The 20,064-nt window shown below is 46.0% G+C and overlaps 1 protein-coding gene across 4 annotated transcripts in view; it reads right to left on the reverse strand.

The window, feature by feature from the left end:
- Positions 1-16,063, reverse strand: part of SH3PXD2A (SH3 and PX domains 2A) — a 248,612-nt gene extending 232,549 nt beyond the window's left edge. For all 4 annotated transcript variants that reach the window (XM_088169293.1, XM_014883770.2, XM_088169292.1 and 1 more), the window contains exon 1: positions 15,992-16,063. In XM_088169293.1, the coding sequence (XP_088025419.1) occupies positions 15,992-16,063 (72 nt within the window). The remainder of the gene's footprint in view (positions 1-15,991) is intronic.
- Between the last annotated feature and the right edge of the window lie 4,001 nt (positions 16,064-20,064).

Genomic DNA, 20,064 nt, shown 5'->3' on the forward strand with positions numbered 1-20,064 from the left:
GCAATTTTGGCAACAGCATCTCTTCACAAGATCAATTTTGAGCATGAGGAGTCAAAATCATTATTATCATTCACTGCTCAAGCATGAGGAACCTAATTCCTCTGCCCAGCAAACCTCCATGGACACAAGGAGGAATCCAGATGTGGCAGAGTTACCTGGTGAGAGTCAATTGGTTTTCTTCCTCAGCTGCATGCTTTCAGTGAAAGAGAACTAACCAATTTTTGAAAAATCACATCACAGAAAAAACTTCAGAGGAAAGAGTTTTGCAATAAATGTTCTTCATTTTAATCCCCTTTGTATAATCTTTAAGTATTAGGGTAACAAAAAGTCTAGTAAGCATTTCATAGCCACAGTAGCACTGCTGAGTGTTAGCCTCTCTTTATCTGAGTGACAGCTGTTGGCAATCCCCCAGCCCAACTCCTGCTAATCCACATCTGCCAATGAGGCAATATGACCTCAGGAAACGAGCCCAGTATCTCAGGCACGTTATCATTAACATTGTCCCACCTTCCTACTTTACAGTTTGTTTCTGTGCCTTCACAGACACAACATCTCTGGGGAGGTTGGAGAGGGAGCCAGGCATCTGCTGTTTGATCCAGGTGTTTGTAGCTGCACCTGACACAACATGGCTCATTCCACACTCAGGGGTCCCAACCATGCCACTGCCCAGGAGAGGCTTTTTTGCCTCCCAGCTGGTCAGTGCAGAGTGCTGACCCCAGCTCCTCAGGCCAGCAGCTTAAACAAAGAGCTCCTTGATGTGTTCAGCAACCACCTAAAACACTACTAAGGACAATCCTTGTTCTTGCCCCAGAACATACTCGAGCAGCCAGAGCAGCAGTGGAAAAACAGAGTCACACCTGATACTGGCCAGGACCAGCTGAAGGGATGCTGGCATCTTTAAAACTTCCAAAAACAGTGCAGCTTCTAAGACATCATCTGCTGAGAAAACAGTCTCACAGAGGCCTACAAACCCCCAGACAAATCCTAAATCCACTCTCTCCTAAGATCTGCTCAGTGACAACAGGCAAGTTGTGTCAGGTCTCCCACCTTGCAGGAACAAAAAAATCCGACTAAGATCCACATCATTTCCATGCGGGACTGCATGGGTTTCACCAGGGGTAATTGAGTGTTTCACAAGTCTTGGAAAAGCAGTTAGCTGTAAGCACAAAGCATCACTACACTCTCACCAGCCCTGGTTCCTCCCCACCCCCCAATTTTAATCTCTTTACAGATGAACCCTTTTGACAGAAACTGTCACCTGCCACCAAACAATCATCACTATCCCAGCTCCAATGTCCGCCCTCAATGCAGAAAGATGGTTTGTAACCTTCTGGTTTTGCCTTTAGCAAATTAAATTCAAGAGTTGCAAGAGCTTCCCTCATGATCCCCTCTTGACACTGCTACCTGTAGGTGACACTGTCACAGTGAGCACAGGCTCCAAAGTGCTTCTGCAGTTTCACTGACGCTTGCGGAGAAGTGCAAAGATACCAACTATCATTTTAACAAGTGATCTTTGCACTTTTTTCCTCCACTGAACAGTGAAGTTAAGTCCAAGAAAGCCTATGTTACTTCTACCAGCACTTCTAAAACAGACCACAAAGCTCAGTGTGAAAACTGCCTTAAAACATAAGGGACCATGTTCCCCTCTGGGGTCTCCCAAAGAAAACAGCCTCTAAGACAGAGTTCAACATCTGAAGGGCAAATGAGTCTCAGGCTGCTTTGATGAAATAGACTGCAGCCATTCTAAAGCCTCCTTAGTTCACTGACACATCTTGTAGGACTGATTTGTTAAAATAACAGGCACTAAGCGTGCCAGAGAAGACACTGAGTAATCTTCATGTCAGGTCCTGGGAATGTTCCCCAGCACAGGGGGATGGAGAGACACCAGCCAGGAGGATAGCTGGCCAAACAGCCGAGGTCAGGGACAGCTTTGAGCAAGGAGCTCAGTACTTTGGAACAGAGTCAGCACCCAGCCTTGTGAAGTGGAGAGCTTCAAGTGACACTGAATGTAATGGCATTAGATCTATAACCTCACAACTAAGTCTCACAAGGACTGAAATCCCAGGGGTTGCTATGACCTTTTCCTTACCCCAGAGACAAATGCCAAAAATATAAAAAAAAAACCGATATGGAAGCTGAAAAGAGAGTGTGTTTTCCTGAAACATCCCAGCATCATTTTTGGATCATCAGCATCACAAACCAGCCTACAAAGGGGCTTGCTGATAATCACCCCTGCTATCTCTGCCAATACACGTAAGATGTGTCACATCATTTCTGTGTCTGCCAGCACTGCAGGCTCCAAATGTGACCCTGGCTCCCTTCCCCAAGCACTGAGAAACTCCTGTTATGTTTGGCTCCCCCCTCGTCCTCCCTTCACAAAAACAGCACACTTCCACAGCTTAAATCTGGAATTATTTACTGCTGTTGAAGCTCAGACAGAAACCACAGGCCACCTCTCCTCTCACCCAAGCAGGATGTGCAGAGATTGTCCAAATGAGAGGGGGCTTCACCCGAGTGCTCCAGCAACCCTGCCAAGAGTGTCATCAGGCAAGCTGCTGCCCTCTAGAACCATGCCCTTCTCTCCCACTCCATTCCCAAGACCTGCTGAAAACCAGTTTATCAGTGCTATCAGAACATTAAATAGACACCATCTGCTAAAAATTACCTTCATTAAAGCTAATGTGAGAACATAATCAGCCACATTTTCTCTCCTTTGCTTTTTTAAGCAGAGTGTCCCTTGCAAGGCTTTGGACCAGCTCTGAAACTCCCTGAAGGGAGCAAAATGAGACTGTGAAAGAACCACAAGTTACAGACATCTTCCCTCATGCTGACACAGCACACAGCTCAGGAACAGGACAGGCCCAGGAGCACATCTACTCCAAATCACACATGGCTACATCTGGAAAACCACCCCATCAAAGTCAAACTTACTCTTGGCAGCTGCATCTGGTCCCTGCCAACATGAGCAAGGCTGTGCCCAGCCGTGCAAATAACCCATCACACTCCTGCCCACACTGAACTGTTGCCACTGCCCGGGCTAGACAGCTCCCCTGCATTCAGTCTGCAGGGACTGCAACAAGTGTGAGGCAGGAAAAGCTGTTTGCTCTCTACCTTTAAGGTATGAAGGAACGTGAATATTCTGTAGAAAGTAGTGGAAAGAAGTGAGACAGGAGGTCAAATCAAACAGAGTGAAGAAACCTGTTTATGCAAAAGGACAAAACTGGTGTGAAAACAGGATGCTTGTGAATAATAAAAGGAAGTCACCATCAGAAGAAATTTGAAGCTTCCAATCAAACCAACCCAACCACCCTGAAGCTGCTTATGTGGGAATGCAATATACTTGTACAGTATTAATGACCTAGATCTGTCTCAGGTCTATGTTCTACAGTTCCATGACCCACTCAGTACTTTCAGCCATAAAAGACACTTTTTTCCATCAGCCCATATTATCCACTAGTCTCATGACAGCTCTGAGAACAGCACTTCTGCAGGAGACAGACATAGTGCTGCAAACACAATGCCCTCCCTGTCTGATCCGCCCACCTTGCAAAGAGGTGCTGATGTACAGAGTGTTGGGGGACCCTTGCATGAAAGGCATTAGGTAAGTACAAAGCCTGAATATATATTAATAGTAATCCCAGACATGGTATCTCTAACAAAAATAAACTGCCACTTGTCCCAAGGCTGGGGAACAGAAAGTGATCTGCCAAGGCAGATCTGCAACACCAGCCCATAAACACGTGATGGGATCCAGAAAGAAGTGCATGGAGCAGAGGAGGGAGCTGGAAGTGATGATGGGAGGGTGGCTTCCTCACAGCATGCACTGTGCTTCCTGACTTCATCTGACTGGGACTCAACAGCTCTCACTGCTATGAACAGCACAGAGCAAAGCTCAGCAGCCTGAGCTACTGCCATACACCTAAGGGAGATCTGGGAAGGCATCAGAAGATACAGGCTGGGCCAGAATGAAGCTGCACTTAAGCTCAGCATTATGTTTATAATAAACTTAGATGGTAACTGCTTAACAACAGCACGGAGAACTCTGTGCTCAGTCTTTAGCAGCTGGCAGGTAACAGACTTTCTGACCCAAACACATAACCTGGCTGCTGTGTTTGACAGCAGTCTTTACCCCAAAAATTTGTCAATTTCTTGTTTGAACCACTCGTCCTTTCAGTCTTAGTATCGCTTGTCAACGAAGTGTTAAAAACCTAATTATATAAATAAAATTTAATTGTATTCCATCTCATACCCAAGAACGCTGTAATTCCTCACTATTGCCGAGAGCCTGAACCTGTTCATCATCTACCTGTGCCTGTATCAGAAGAATTCATGCTCTGCATTCAGATGAGCAACTCTCTTCCCTCTTTCCTCTGCTTCTACACTACTCCAGCTGATGCAGGATATGATCTCAGACAGGTTTGGTATGAGAAAAATTGGAGTGTTCCCAGCCCCAGAAAGACCAAGCAGAAATATGGATGGGAGGTTTATATGTTTTAAGCAGATTAGATCCTGACCACTGAAGGTAACTTTACAAATCTTTTCCTTCATATCCTTCACAGAAACAGCTGGAAATAAGTCTAGAAGCAAAACAAAGAACAAGAGTTACAAGAAAATTATAAATGGTTTTATTTGATCTGTGGTGAGTGTTGTTTCTAAAAGCTATGGAAGTTAATCTATAATGTTAGCAATTTGACAACCAGTCTTTTTAGTGAGAACTCAGCTATTGTGTTTTGAAACAAACAGGATCTAGCATGGGCAGGACCTAGCCTGTGACTATGACTTAGCTATTATTTTATCAACTAGAAGCAAGGCTGGGCTGCAAAACCCTTCACCTTGTTTTACATGTAGAATCCAAGAGTTTGTCTTGGCTAACATAACCAGAAGATCAAGGTTTACAAACCAAGACATTTTTGCTAAGCATGTACAGGAGCCCCATCTGACACGAATACCTTGGAAAGTGATACCCAGGACTGCTAGACCCTACATGTTACCCATAAACCATCACACGTTTTTGATGGACACAGAGACCAGAACATGGGCAACAGTGGGAAAAAAGCCTGGGAACTCAGATAAAGCCCCAATGAGAAGGGACACTTGCTGATGACAGCACTGCAAAGTTGGCTTTGGTGCTTGGCTCCCGGTAAAACAATGACATAATGCTGTGTTTACTAGCAGGGAAATCTGAGGGTTGGAAATGGATCTGTGAAAAAACCACTAACACGTTTTTTTTACAAGCCAACAGATTAACATCTATTGTCACTGGGGCAAGGCCAAACTCCACTGGAAATGGTCCAGGAGTTTGATGTCACCGAGAGGCTCCCAAGGACGTCAGCTGAAGAGCGTTCCCATGTCATCTCAGCATTTACTGCAGTGCTACTGCCTGAAGCCACCACTGCCTTCTGCTTAACCCTTTCTGTCACAACGTACAGTAAGGAACACACTGGCCTTGTGGCAATAGAAGTCTGTCTCAGATCTGCTAAAGCTCGTGCTAACCAGATTCAGAAGGTTGATAAAGGGCCAGGCAGAACAGGCTGCTGGCAGATAAAACACACATTTGACTGTCAGACCTTTGCTAGTACTAACAAAAGTCTCTTTTTCTACAAATGGACATAATTTCTTCATTTGACTCCTTAGGATGTTTTCAAGTCACCAGTGAACCAAATCACATGGCCAGCTGCACCCTCACCCTCATCTGAGTCAAAGTCTTTATCACAACCCAGCCAACGCCTCTCACACACAGTAAGACAACAGCCAGGAAGTCTTAGCTCCACACAAGATCCCAACAAAGGATACCTGGAATCCCATAAATGCCAGTGCCTGGCAGAGAACAATCTCACTCTTATCAGATGAATCAGGTCCCTGATGGTTCAGAATCACTGTAGGGATAACATGATGGGCAGAGCCCCACAAAGCCCTTGGCACACAGGGAAAGTGTTGGATCACTTTTCTCAGGAGTGGTAAAAACATCAGTGCTGTCCTCTCAGTCTTCCACAGACCCTCAAATCTCAGAGGAAGGATCTGGTGATTGCCCATAAGATGCTCTTCAGCCCAGGACTACTGCATTTGGCAGAGCATCTAAAACTCCAGAATTAAGACAATGGGAAATAACCCCATGCTGTGGGCAGTGTTAGAGCTTGCCAGAAGGAGGGGAAAGAATTGGAAGAATAAAAGAGTATTCTTAGGGTCTGGCCAGGACTGTGGCCTCAGCTCTAATGGAACCAATTGCAAACCTCTCCTTTCCACCTCATTTCTTTGACCATGCTCTCCTCTTGCTCCAATGCAGAGCAAAAATCTCTCATGAAAACCCCAATCCCTACCAAACACCTGCACACTCCCTCAACATAACAAGAGAAGAATTCTGTAAAACAGCAACCCCAATGGTCATTCTGGCCAACACCAGGGCATGCAGATGTACAGTCCTACAGCTGAAGGGGTGGTAGAAAACCCAACACCATCAGCAGGAAGGCCAAGAGGTTGAGCAGCAGTGCCTCCCTCCCATCCCCAGCTCTGAGTCCCCAGACCCTGCTGCCTTGGGCCAGAGCCCCAGTTATTTCAAAACAGGAGATCCCTCCAAGACAGCAGTGCCTCACACACCTGTACACAGTCACCCTCCAGTGCCATCAGCAAATTGCCTTTGCTGTTCAAGAGGCCACTGGTCCTTACAGCCAGAGGACAGAGGGAGGGTTCAGGACAGACGGATGGACGCTCCTGCACAGACCACGCCTGCAATCTCCAAGGGTTGTTATCCATGGAAAATTCACTGACAATATTTTTAGTTTAAATGGAACTATTTATACTGGGGATGTCTGTATGAAAGGATGATATGCAAGCTACAGCTGCCCAGCTCACAAACAGGTGGAAAGCTGCTTCTTTAAAACAGTCCAGAGTTTTGACATGGACTGCTACAATCACAAAGACAGCAGCAAAAGTTTAAACAGAAAATTTCTTCTTGAGCAGTAACAGCCAAAAGACTCTTCCATATACTTCAAGTGAGAGTATTCCAAAGGCTCTCTACGGCACTAGATTCCTTTTGAGTAAAACATCCTGGATTGTCTTTATAAAACATTTTTTGCTGAAAGGTTAGATGAAAAAATGTAGCTGAATTCAGAAGGGGAAAAAGAAAAAAACTTGTTAAGGATGTCCAGGGTTTGTAAAATGCGTAAGGTACAAGATTGCTACCTTCTGGTACACAGAAAACCAGCATGGATGTTCCTCTAGAAGCAGTCACTTTTTATGCTTCTCTAACATTATCTTGTTATTAACTGAAAATAAGCAGCCTTTTCGTTTATAAAAAGCCATAACCAGCAATCTGTGCTGCTTCAGGGATTCTAGACAGAATAGGCATATTTATAAAACACACACACACAGAGCTTCCTTCCTATTGCTGGCTTTCCTCTGTCCCATCCCAGAAGCCAGCTCCAGAGCCTGTTTTAATCCCACTGAGGAAAATGCTGAACTGTCTTCCTGTGACATGTCTGGGAGATGGGAGGAGGGACATGCACTTAATCTGCTCTCCATGGCTTTCTTCCAGAAAAATACTTCACATATCCTTGTTTGTTTGCTTTTAAATTCTAAGCGATTTTAATGCCAGTGAAAGTTGCCAGAGTGATAGCTCTGGGAAACTGCAGGCATTAGCAGGGGTGTGCCAGCTGCCCTGATTCTGCAGAAGACCAGGAGCTCAGCTGCCTCTTCTACCATCCACTACAGGAAAAACCATCCCTCAGCTCAGGCTGCTCAAGATGAGGCACGTGTCAAAACATCAAATTTTCAGGCAAAGGAAATATACTGAGCTCAAAGCAGCAAAGCACTTGCAGGGCATGGGAATTGAAAAACACTTAAAACTGATTTTCCAAGTATTTTGCTTGGGGTCAGAGGGCTTTACTGGCAGGCTTGCACCTGCTGGAGAGGGGAAAATCAGCAATAATCTTCTAGGCACAAAAAAATACACGCATGAGTTAATGTATAGATAATAAATAACCTTAATCAAAGAATAGGAAAATCTCACGGGATGCTGAGGGAGCAATTAGAAATCTCATCTTCATAGAGTCAGGAAAACACTAATTGAGATGTTCTCTATTGCATCAAGCCCCTGAGGGTACAAGAACGCTTGGAAAGAAGGTTTCACCTGTGCCAGGGAGTTTTCCTGACAGGTAATGCAGAGACACCAGGGAGAGATCAGACAGCAGCAGCCTACTGCCAAGGGCAGAACATACCCCATGCTCCACCTCAAATACTTCCACAGACCCTGGGACTCCAAGACAGGGAGAAAGCCCACGGGGAACAGGCTCAGAGTCGACAAGCATGGCTGGGATCCTAGACGTGTGTTTCCTCAGAGGGAAATGTAGCTCTTGTGTCATCCATCCACTACCATGTCGCTGAGCACTGCCAGGGAAGTGCTGGCCCTGCTCCCATTTCCCAATGACAACCTGACCTTGGCCCTGCTCCCAGGGGCAGCCCTGAGTAGAAGATGACCCAAAATTGGGGGTTTCAAAACTGATGGCAGCAGTCAGCCCTGAGGTAACACTTTCATCTTTACACTTTATAAAAGGTGAGTAAATCCTGTTGACTTTGCAGCAGAGCACAGCGAGATCCAGAGAGCCTAAAGGCCACACTGGTTAAAGGCTCTTCTACCACACTGCACAATGTCCTCTGTGTATCACACTGGATGTTTGTTCAAACCTTTCTGGGTGATTTATGAACTTCATGTGTTAAAGTTTGCATTACAGGCATATGGACAATGGAGAACCACGCTTCCAGTATTTCTGGGGTAATCTGGAAGACTTCTGTAAAGGAGACAGTGGCAGTGTGGAGCTCCTGTTTAAACACAGCTATGACTAGCAGGGAGTTTCTCCCTGTGAGCAGAGATAGTGGTGTTTTCCTTGTAAACAAGTTTGCATCAAGCCTATAAAACCCTGCTACTGACTACTGAGAGCATCAGAGCCCAGTGCATCCTTGCATTTAGCCAGCATGGTTTATAGGAAAAACCAAACACACCCCATTGGTCACAGAAACAGTGCCAGCAGCATATCAAAACATTATTACTGCCAGTCAGGTTTCAAACACGGTATGTGTGAGACCACACACGCATTTATGGACACTTAGAGTCTATGAATATTTTATTCTATTCAGTGAGTCAACTCTAACAAACCAAACAAGTTGCATTACAGTAATACAGAATTACAGCCTTATTGTGAAGCCATGGTACACCTCAAGCAGTCAGTGTCTACTACGACCAACTTAAAATACACTGCAGCAAACTAGTGCAACATGTGATACTCTAGTGCAGACACAGATTTGGGGATGTGTATTCTGACCACAAAAGGAGAATGCTTCCAGTCCAAGGACTTGGTTACCTACACATTGAGCTCCTCTTCCAAAAACTGGAATAAGAAGGAGCTTTGTCAAAACCAAAAAGCGTGAAAGCACCAATTAAAACCATCACTACACTCAAGCACTTAGAGGTACTATAATGAATAGAGTATTTCTCTGCTACACCTTCACCCCAGGGTAATCTAAAGGTTATTATCCTTCCTCATGATCACTTTTTGCAACAAGGCCTAAATGCTGACCAGACAGTAGCTTGGGTTACCTCTAGGCCAAGTCAATCACTTGCCCAGCTGGTTGAGATTGTCTCACTGCTCCCACCTGCCTGTCCCTGTGTGTCATCACCTGTCCCTAACAGCCTAGTGCAGACACCATCTTTCAGGCCTGTCTGCACACATTTTAGTGCAAAAGCATCCTTGCTGTGTAAAAAATGCTCTTGTGCATTCCAAATCCTTGTCCCATATTTATAAATACATACAATGAGAATATCATAAAATTGACAACTAGTGAATGTGAGCTTGAAGGAATAAATTATTATTATTACTGTATATTTATCTTGAAGGTGGAGCAAAGAGTGAGAGCTCTAAAGTGGGAGGCTCTAAGCTGAAAGATATTTCACTTTAAAATGCTTTCAGGTGAAGAAAATCACCTGGTTTCCTTTTGCTTTACCTCACACACACCAAATGCAATGATGTGCCTGTCCAGAAGAGAATAACAAACATCCTGGACAAAGATCCTGGAGACTGAATTTTTGCTTTTAAAGTAAAGACAAAGGAAAATGCACTATATTAAAAAATTTAGTAATTACAAACTTCTCAGTAAAAGTTTCAATAAAGCCTCTCTAAAGGTGTGAACCAAACCCCAGGAAAGTTACTAGGAGGGTTTTTTCCATCATCTTGACTGTATTTGGCTTTGACACTACCTTATTAAACAGCAGACACCACCAATTTCAAACAGTATGCTACTGTGCTGCTCTCTGCCTTCTCCATGCAATATTTACACAGCACGCTCCAGGCAAGAAGGTGTCTGCTCTGGCTACATGAAAGCATTCACCCTCACAATGCCACACGACACACGGTGCTGTCAGCCCCTCTCAGGATCCTGCTCTTCCCTGTGGTTTCTGGGGACCAGCTCCCTTTGCGTGAGCAGGCACAGATTAAGAGGATACAGCATGAAAAAGGAAGATAAAAAAAAAAAAAAAAATTCACATTAGAAGGTCCAGCTGCTTCCTCCCAAATGACTAAATTAGAGAGCTCGTACGTCACCTCCTGCCTCAGGTAGGGTCACATTGAATCCCTCTTCCTGTTTAATCCATATAAAATGGGAAATGGGTTTTGAGGAAGACAATGATTGAATACTAGAGTAGTATTTTTTCAGATTGTGTACTTTATATCAGGTAATTGCAAGACTGCTTTGAAAGCCAAAAAAAATAACATAAAATGCTACCACACACTTCACGGGTGGCTTTGGGTCAACCACTTAACTTCTTGCCTCATGTTCCCAGTGAGGGTACCAGCACACATCCTACCTTGCAGGGACAGGAGGAGGCAATGCCTTAGAGCTGGCTCTCTAAGGGCTGAGGCTTGAACGGACAAGCTGCTCTGGGATGCAGGAAATCTGGGCTCCCTTTCCTATTCCAACAATTGCTTCCTTAGGATGTCTGTTCACCTCTCTCTCGGTGATTTGGTGTGTCAGTTCCTCTCCCTTTTAACTCAAAGCAGTCAGACTGGTGTAATTTTACGTGGTGTACAACCCATCAAGCTGAATTGCACCAGTGGGCTCCAGCACCCACACACTGCCCCAGGCAGGGCTCTCATGAAGCCAGAGGTTACTTGCAGCTGTCAGCAGCCAAAAGCATTTGTGCTGTCTCTTAGGACATCATCTTCCTGGCAACCAAGTCCCAGTGAAAGTCAATAGTAGCTTCTTTTCAAAATGGAACTTAGAGGCTTTGGAGCTTTTGCCCCCAGCTCATGGATTTCCTAAAAGCTTTTCCCTGAACTTTCATTTGGCTGCCCTCCCAGCACACTCAACCACAGGATAGCCAGTGCAGGCAGACTGCTGTGACATAAAGCCTCTAGATTATTTCATCCTGCCCTGACCACCACACATCAGGACAACTACCTTGTCTCTCTATTGATAGATAATCTATTCCAGAGGCTGGAAGACAGCCATTTGCTTTGCAAACTGTTGAATTTAGATACCACTGTCTCTTGGCTGAATGTTACCAGCCCAAAGCTCTGCTGGAAGAAAGAACTGGGAGTGCTCCTTGATCTGCTGGGCTCCCCGACTGCATTGAAGCAGCCTCGAATTGCACAGGACAAATCATTTGGTGAGCCAAGCAGGGGGAATGCAGCTCCCTCTCCCAGGGGAGCAATTCCTTCTCCAAGGAATACTAACACAGGAACAAATACCCTTGCCACTAAACCATATCCAGACTCTCCATCAGTGCTGGCCACTGTATAACCAGCAGATTAGAACAAAGAAAATAAGGCCATGAAGATGCCTGATCGTGTCAGAGTTGCTCGAGTCTGAGCAGTAAAAGCAGGAGCAGTCAAGAGATAAGGAGCAGAGCTTGACCTTACCAGTACAAGATTTTTCTTCAAAGCACGCTGACATTTTACAACAGGTCATTTGTGACAAGCACACTCACGTTCTCCTGGGAGCAGTGCTGAAACCCTACACAGCAGAACTCAATCCCTTAAAAGTCAGCAACGCCAGAACCCCGAGGAGGTTAGCAACCATATCCATGCAGCAGAGACATTCCTACAAGAGATCTCAGCATTCAGAGGTGGCATGAGGTAACAATTACCCTGGGGAGGAACTGGGGCAGTATACAGGCATCTCAGATGACTGAAATCAGCAATGCACCTCAATCTAACTGAAGGAGGCAGAGCAGCCACAAGAGCGTTTTACCTTACTTCTATGCTGGACAAAGTTGTAAAACACAGAAGGCCCAACAGCAACAGGAGTAGAGCAGTGCTGAAAGAGAAAATCTCTACTGATGTATCCATCCCTGCCCTTGGGATGACACAGGCACACTTAAGAGACCTCAGAAATGACCTCAAGCATATAAACGTCTGGTGAGATAATGCACATCAGTAACTGCTCAGCCCTCAGCAGAAAAGCAAGTGGTAAGAGAGGGGGGTGGGGGATCCTGTTCATCTGGCTTCTAATGAGTGTTTGCCATCACCCAGGTCTGCAAAGCAGTGGACAGGTGAAGGTGCTAACTCAATCTCATCTTCCTGGGAGCAAGATCAAGCACATCTGGTAGGCAGAGGCTCCCTGCAGGGCTGCTAAAGGAGACAGACATTTGGATAAAAGGGTAAGCTATCAGCCTAAAGATAACCTGGGAGCAGAGAGAGGAGGGGAGGTGTCCTCTTTAAGCTCCACAACGGATGGCTGAAGGAGGTAAGCATCAACAGTGGACCCTTTTAAACACAGAATGCGCTTCTGATTTGGGATAATTTCATGCTTAGTTCAGACAATCACAGTTTCAGACCAAAAGCCAGAGAAGCTACCCCACAAACAGATCAAACCTCATCAACTGAGAAAAGAGATTTTCTGGCTGTTTATTGCTGAGTAGGGGCCAGAAAAGGGATTTGGATTTTGCTACCAGCTTTTTCTCTTCAGAATGATTAACTGGCACCTTCAACCATTAACTGCACTGTCCTAATCCACCCAGCTTCACTGCAGCACTGCTCAGCCAATGTGTGACCCCTGTTGCATAAGGGGTCTTTCCAACAAACCCAGACTTGACCTTCCTGACATTGTTCTTGTTAAAAGAAAAGGGAAGGAGGAAAGCAAGGAGATTTAAAATTTTTTAAAGTCTTTTCAGGTGCAGATCAATTTTTTTAAAGATCATCAGTATGGAGAAAAAGGAAATTAATTTGGAAAGTCAAAAGCTCTAAGAGCAGCAGTAGCTTGTGCTGAGGATATACCATACAAGAGGCATGTGGTTATTGATCCAGCCTTCTGTTTATTCTTTCACATTCTGCCAGCCAGGGCCCCCAGCCAGCCAGGTGGTGTTGTGCTACCCAGTTGCTGACAGGGATGCAGAGGGAAGCACTGCAGACTCCTTCCCTAGAAAGGATTTCCCAGAAGAGGCTAGAGAGCTGTCTGGGTTCCTATCAAGTAGCACTGGAGCTAAGATTTTAATCTATTCCCACAGGCAGAGCCCTTATTCAACTTCCAGTGAGGTATTAAACTTTTCACAAGTTTCACACACACATGGGATCATAGCAGAGGATATGTAAAGCTGTCTTCTTTCTTTGACTTTCTTGAGACAAGGCCACAAAAGCTGTGCTCACGTCATAAAAGACACCTGCTCCAAGCAATGATTCCTGGCAGCTAAGCCAAGCAGTGCAGGGGCTTATGTGCTACTCACATTTAGCCCTCTCCACGTGCTCACAATGCCTAAGGTGTGCCTTCATCTCTCCAGGTCCCACTATGGTCCTGAAAGATCACAATTAAAAGGAGAGAGAGTAATGTTAAAACACCTGCAATACTTAGGTCACCATCCACCAGAGAAACACACTGTTAATCTGATGCCAAGGCACGTTTGCATGGCCTGAAGGCTTGGCATGAAGACATTTATGGATGCTGCAGATAGAAAAGCTTTTTGATATTTCAAAGCCACATAGGGCAAAGAGCATGAAGCTTTGCACTCTCCAGACTATCCCCAGGCAATGGAGAGAGCTAAATCCTAAGTGATGCTTATCTTAGAAGAAAATAATTGTTTCATGTCAAAAAAAGAGCACAGAATCAAAGTAACAGCAACCAATAGGTCAGACTCAGGGAACTAAATTTTTTAAAAGCATGGGTTCGCCCTCTGTGACTTACTCTAGCCAAAGCCAGATGACCCTACTGTGCTGAATACTGTACAGCCACAGATGGAAACTAAGTGGGACAAAAGGCAGACACACCATTAGTCACCCAAACAAACCATTTAGTTTGTGGGATTTTGGCAGAGAACAGGACACATGGAGGTGTGGAATTGTTGTAAAGAAGACAATATTAGTAAAGGTCTACAGTGAGAAAGCTGAATGGAAAGAAAAATTTGCCACTAGAAGCATTAAAGAGAACTTCTTTGAATAGTCTATGTTACTGTTTATTAACATGAATGACAATGATCATCAAAGAAAAAGATGTGTTTTACAGGTAAACACAGGAAATATTTTCTTTCAAATCCTGTAAACACAGGATTGAAATCCTTGTTTTCTGGTCATTTTCCAGCAAACAAGAAACGAACAGTGTCAATTTCTCTCGGCAACCTAAGGGACTGGAAGAAATTGCAATCTATTGGAAGATACTGTTACCAGTTCTTTTGTATATTTTGGTACTTGGCAGATGTACTTCTCTGATGCTGAATTGCCACCACCTCTCAGGTGAGATAACAACCTGCAGCTGTGCCAGCCACAGTCCACAGCAGAGCCTGCAAAAACTAAAGAAACCCTTCCCACCTGGAAGCAGTGAGTGCATAAAAGACTGAACATACAGGTCCAGCTGCAACCTGAGAGGATCTAACACCTAAAACTTCCACTCCTATGAATGGGGAGCAAGATGCTTAATTCCATGGTAGATGAGCACTTCAGCTTTACAAGCCTGCATCTACCAGCAACATAGTGCCCTCTAGCCTTAAAGGGGATTATGGTTTAAGTCTCAGAGGAAAAAGCTCGGTGATATGCAACACTAATATAAAGGTTTAAGTCCAATCTTTGGCCTTATCTTTTCAACAATCCATTCAGCTGCTGATCAGCTCTGGAGAAATCTGGCAGACACACAATGCCAGGAAACACAATATACTCAGAGCCATTTCACAGCAGATGCAATACCCCCTCAGGCTTTTCCTTACTAAAGCTGGAAGATTTACCTTCTCTATAGACAAAATCCAACTTTCTGTGTTTTAAAATACATATTGAATCTTGAGAAACAGTTAAAGGATTTGGTTCAACTAAAACCCAGAAACAGCCAGAGAGAGAAGAAAAGATACTTCTCTACTTAAGTGGAGAGGCAAACTCCTTCAGGCAAAGACACCTCCACATGACAGGCTGCAACACAGGAGTCCGGGAAAATTGTTAAAAACTCCTCTAATGCCGTGCTATTGGCAGTAAGGTGTGAAAGGAAGAAGGTGAAAGAGAGATAAAAGAGATCCAAACGCTTGGTAAGCATGCAGACAGGCTGTCCCCTCAAGAAAAGGTCTGAATGTAACTTAGGGGTGAGAACGAGCAAAGATGCGCTCAGCACCACCGGCTGCCCGACCCGGACCCTGCCGCAGCCGAACCTTGCTCCGCTCCCCACGGAGCACTCTGTCCCGAACAGGGACAGCCTGGGCATCCGGGAGACTTACCCCATCCTGCCCTAGGACCAGTGAGGAAGAAGGGAAGATCCACCTTCCGAGGGGAAGGAAACTTCAGAATGGTAACATTAGAACGAGCCAAGAACCAAACGGGGTGAAAGAGGGTGAGGAAGAAGAGCCGCACCTCCACAGCAAGAGGCCGCGGTGACCCCCGCGAGCCCCTCACCTGGGGCCGGCGTCTCGCCCACAGTGAGGAGAGGGTCGGTTCCGAGCATGGCTCGGGACATGGCTCCGGGCACGGCTCCGGGCACCGCTCCGCGCCCGTCCCGTCCCCCCGCACACGTGCGCACCCCCGCGCCCCGCGGCACTCACATAGTGCTTCGAGGGGTTCCTCCGCTTCTCCACGTCCACCACGTTGGCGTCCAGCACGCTGTAGGACAGCATCTTCGCGCACCCCGGCGCGGCTCCGCCGCTCCCTGCCGGCGCTGGCAGCACCCTCCGCCGCGCTGCCCGCCGCGGCGATGCCGGGCGGGCGCCAGGGAGACAGGCAAGGGAGGATGCCCCGGTGCCGGCTCCGCCCCTGCCGCGGCGGCGGCTGCCCGCTCACAGCAGCCCAGCCCAGCCCGGCTCCGCTCCCTGCCCGCTGCCCCGGGGCTGCGCGGCCACTGCGGCGGCGGGAGGGGCTGGGCCGGGCCGGCGGCTCCGCCCCCGGGTGGCCCCGGGGGGCTCTGGCGGGACGGGAGCCACCGCCCCCAGTGCCGGGAGGGTGGGCAGAGCCCCCGGGAACCCCGCTCCCTCCGGGCCCGGGCAGAGCCCCTGCTTTCTGCTGAGACACCGCGGCAGAAAGGGTCCGAAATACCCTCCCCGAGCGGCCAAGGCCACGGCGGAAAGCCGCGAGTGAAGGGCCGAGCCCGTTCCCACCGGGCTCCAGCTGGGAGCTCAAGGCCAGCACCGCTTGGGAAGGTCCCCACTGCCCTGTCCCTCAGGGACACACAGACATCACAGCTGGAGGAAGGTTGCACAGACCCTCCATTGTGAGCTATAAACCTATTTCAGCTCTTTGTATATACATGCACAGGTAAGTGGGTATCATCTTCCTCTGTCCCTCTCCATGAAGAGTTTGCCCCAGAAATTTCAAGCGGTGGTTTGTTGTTGTTTTTTTTTTTTTTCAATAATGCATCATTACTTTGCATATGATTATTTTAAAGTTACGTCAGAAATGGGAATTTCAATGTGATCTTCCAGCCCTCAGGTTTTATGACATTTATTAGCTATTCACCAAATTAACTGAAGTTACTAAGATCTCTCCTTCCTCTGAAGTCTCTTGCCTGTGCAGATTTTCCAGTAAGATTCCAGAGTGCTGCTGACGGCTCAAGACCTGCCAGCCCAGGAGTGCAAAGAGGACCAGCTCCTGGCAAAATAAGCTTCTCATTTACAGTCAGAACAGTCCATCTCAATGTGATTTCCTTTGACGTGCTCTAGGCACAATTTCTGAATCAGAACTTTTACAATGTTACTGGCCCTGAAACAATAATCGTGAGACAGACACCAGAGTCACAAAGCATTAGGTATTTGGGCCAGAAGGCTGGCATTGAAAAGTGGCTGTTTTCAAAACATAGCAGGTTTCCACAAGCAGCTTAAGGAAAAAAAAAAAAAAAAAAAAAAAAAAAGAAAGAAAGAAAACCCCAGGAGCAGCCCCATCAGTGCACAAGGTATCAACTACTGCTAGGTGGGAACCAGGTATCTGCTGACAAGGACACATGCTCTGAGCCAGCCTTCTCCTCCCTCCTCAGCTAATATACACAATTTACCAAAAGAAATTACCTGACCTGATATAAAACGCTAAAATCCCAGCACCCCACCCCAGGAGGTGCACAGGTATAGATGAGACAAGGAGGGCGACAGAGGGGAAAACCTCATGTACCCACTTCCACTGGCACTTTTGAGGCTTATCTTCTTCAAGGCACCCTCTTCTCTTCTTTGAGAGACTTCCCACCTCTAATCCTCATGCATGACACAAGGCAGAAGAAAAATTATTTACATTAGAAACCCTTGCTGTTTAGACTGGCCAAGAAGTCCCTGATGTGCAGAGCAAACAAAGAAGATTCTTTCTTCAAAATGTAAATATTCAAATAACCCATTGATAAAAATATTCCTGATGTGGCCAGGCTTTCAGGTCTTGGATGCCTCTTCCCTGTGAACCATTATCAATACACATCACACATTCCATCCCCTTCTCCTATCACCCTGTCAAAAAAAAAAAAAAAATAAAGGGTCCTCTCCATTGTTGAAAACACTCAGGGTTTGTTTTAAAACAGCTTTCAAAACATGTCATTGTGAGGGAGAGACAAAAAGCATCGTTCTCCAAACACCCTGCCCCATCCTTCCTGACATTCTTACTAATTGGCATCTTTTTTACTGATACTCCTCTCATCTGCTTTTGTAAGGAAGGAGCTTCTATTTTCAACCAAACCTGAGACGGGTGCCTTGGGGTTTGTGTCCCTTTCGTGTTTACCCCTTTCTTCCGTGGCATCTGGTCTACCGTTCACCTTCCCTCTATTCAACACAATTTTTTTCTCCTCTGCTCCTGACAACCCATCCCACCTGTGAAGCATGGCCAGCCTTTTTACCTCTGTCCTCCTCCTCCTCCATCATCTGACGGGTTTGTGCTCACAGCCACCTCCTGCTCTCCTTGTTTGCTGCATCTGTCCATGCATGTAGGAAAAATGCGTGTTGCCAGGGGCATGGATAGTTCTTTTAAAACATGTACAACACCCAGTCTAGTGGGAGTCCAATCTCCAAGTATTGCAAAGCTGGCAGAAAAATAACCAAAAGCCCTTATTATGCTGCAGGCTTGGGAAAATCTGCTCCTGTCTTAGGCAGCAGCTGGGAAATTGAAGCTGACGGCACTTCCCAGCCTTGTGTTGGAGAGCTGGGCTCCGGCTGCTGGGGCTGAATGAAAGCAAGCCTGGGTATGCAGTGAGGAGCATGGCAGGCTGGGGGCTGCCCAGCCCCACCTGCACAACAGCCTGTACCTGACCAGGGCCATGAACACGAGGCTGAGGTACTGTGTATTTGTAGGAAAATAACCAACTCTGGAGATTTTAGTGCTAAAGCTCCTAGTATTTATATTTTTATTTTCTTAAAGCCCCATTACTGAAGTCCTATCATTGCATAGGAACATCACTGCTATTATGACAATTTTAACACATATATTAAAATAAATATTAACTGCTGATTTAATAACTCACCTTCAAAGACTCATGATTCTGAAAAAATTCAACTGATGGACACCCTGGAAATTCAGCTTCTGAAGATTGAAATAAACCAGCTATTTTTAAAAGCTTTTTTCTACTCTTTTGCTAGGTGGGTATTGGGGAAAAGATTCTTCTTTCACTTTTTTTTTGAACAAGCAGGTAATCACATTAACCTCACAGACCTAGTGCAGCTACACAGCAGCCTGGACTCTGCTCCAATTACAGCAAAAGCTGATGCGTGACAGAATGTGTGTGTGTGATGTTGTCAGAGCTGGAGCATGACTTGAGTTTTCATATTTCAAGAGGACTCTGTCATGCTGGCAATTTTTTTGTAAATAAGCATTTGAGTTGTAAATTGAAAACACTTGGATCGTTAAATCAGTGAGAAAATAAAACAAGGGACAGACTTTTCTGTGCTGCATTAGGGCGATTTCTAATGCCTTTTATTAATTCATGGCATGGCACTGTAGACAGGTAACTGCCCCTGAATGTTAACCATGCTGGGGTCTAACAGCCCTGTCTGTGGTGGCGGGAGTTGTTGTTAAAGATGGTTTTCCTTTCTGTTTTCTGGCTGGGCAGCCAGGTGGAACACGGTGTTTTCCTGTCCCACTAACTGAAGAGAATCTAACAGTGCTCAGCACCCTGGGGGGGAGGTAAAATGCCATGAGCTGAGCCCCTTGGGGGAAGGGGAGCTGTGCAGTGCTGTGCATGACAGATTAGCCACACAACTCATTACTGGCAACTGGAGTTGCATGCATAATCTGCTAGACATGGTACTAGAGATGTGCCCCTTAGGGTTTTATTGGCTCTGATGTGCAACAGCACAACACAGAGTCTTTGTTACACTCCCATCTCAGCTTCTGTACTTACAAAACCTCAGCTTCTTAAAAAGGCTGCTTTCCATGCAGTCCTTCCACTTCAGTGTTTCAACATACACAGCTTTTGATAGGAATGACAGGAATGGGAGAGCCAGTCTGGCATTCAAATCTCAAACTCTGAAACAAAGCACAGTGTGATTTTTTTTTCTTATTTTTTTAAAAAGCCAATTGCATTTCATCTTCTTGGGAGATTACTGCTCTTTGTATGAAATTCACTCTGGAGGTAAATAGGCCCAGCTAATATGGTAGACAGCAGCCAAAGGAACCAGCAGCAGTGCTGGCAGAACAAGACCCCCCTCCTCTGGCACAG

The sequence above is a fragment of the Sturnus vulgaris genome, chromosome 8 (assembly GCF_052056855.1).
Source record: "Sturnus vulgaris isolate bStuVul1 chromosome 8, bStuVul1.hap1, whole genome shotgun sequence".
NCBI lineage: Eukaryota > Metazoa > Chordata > Aves > Passeriformes > Sturnidae > Sturnus > Sturnus vulgaris.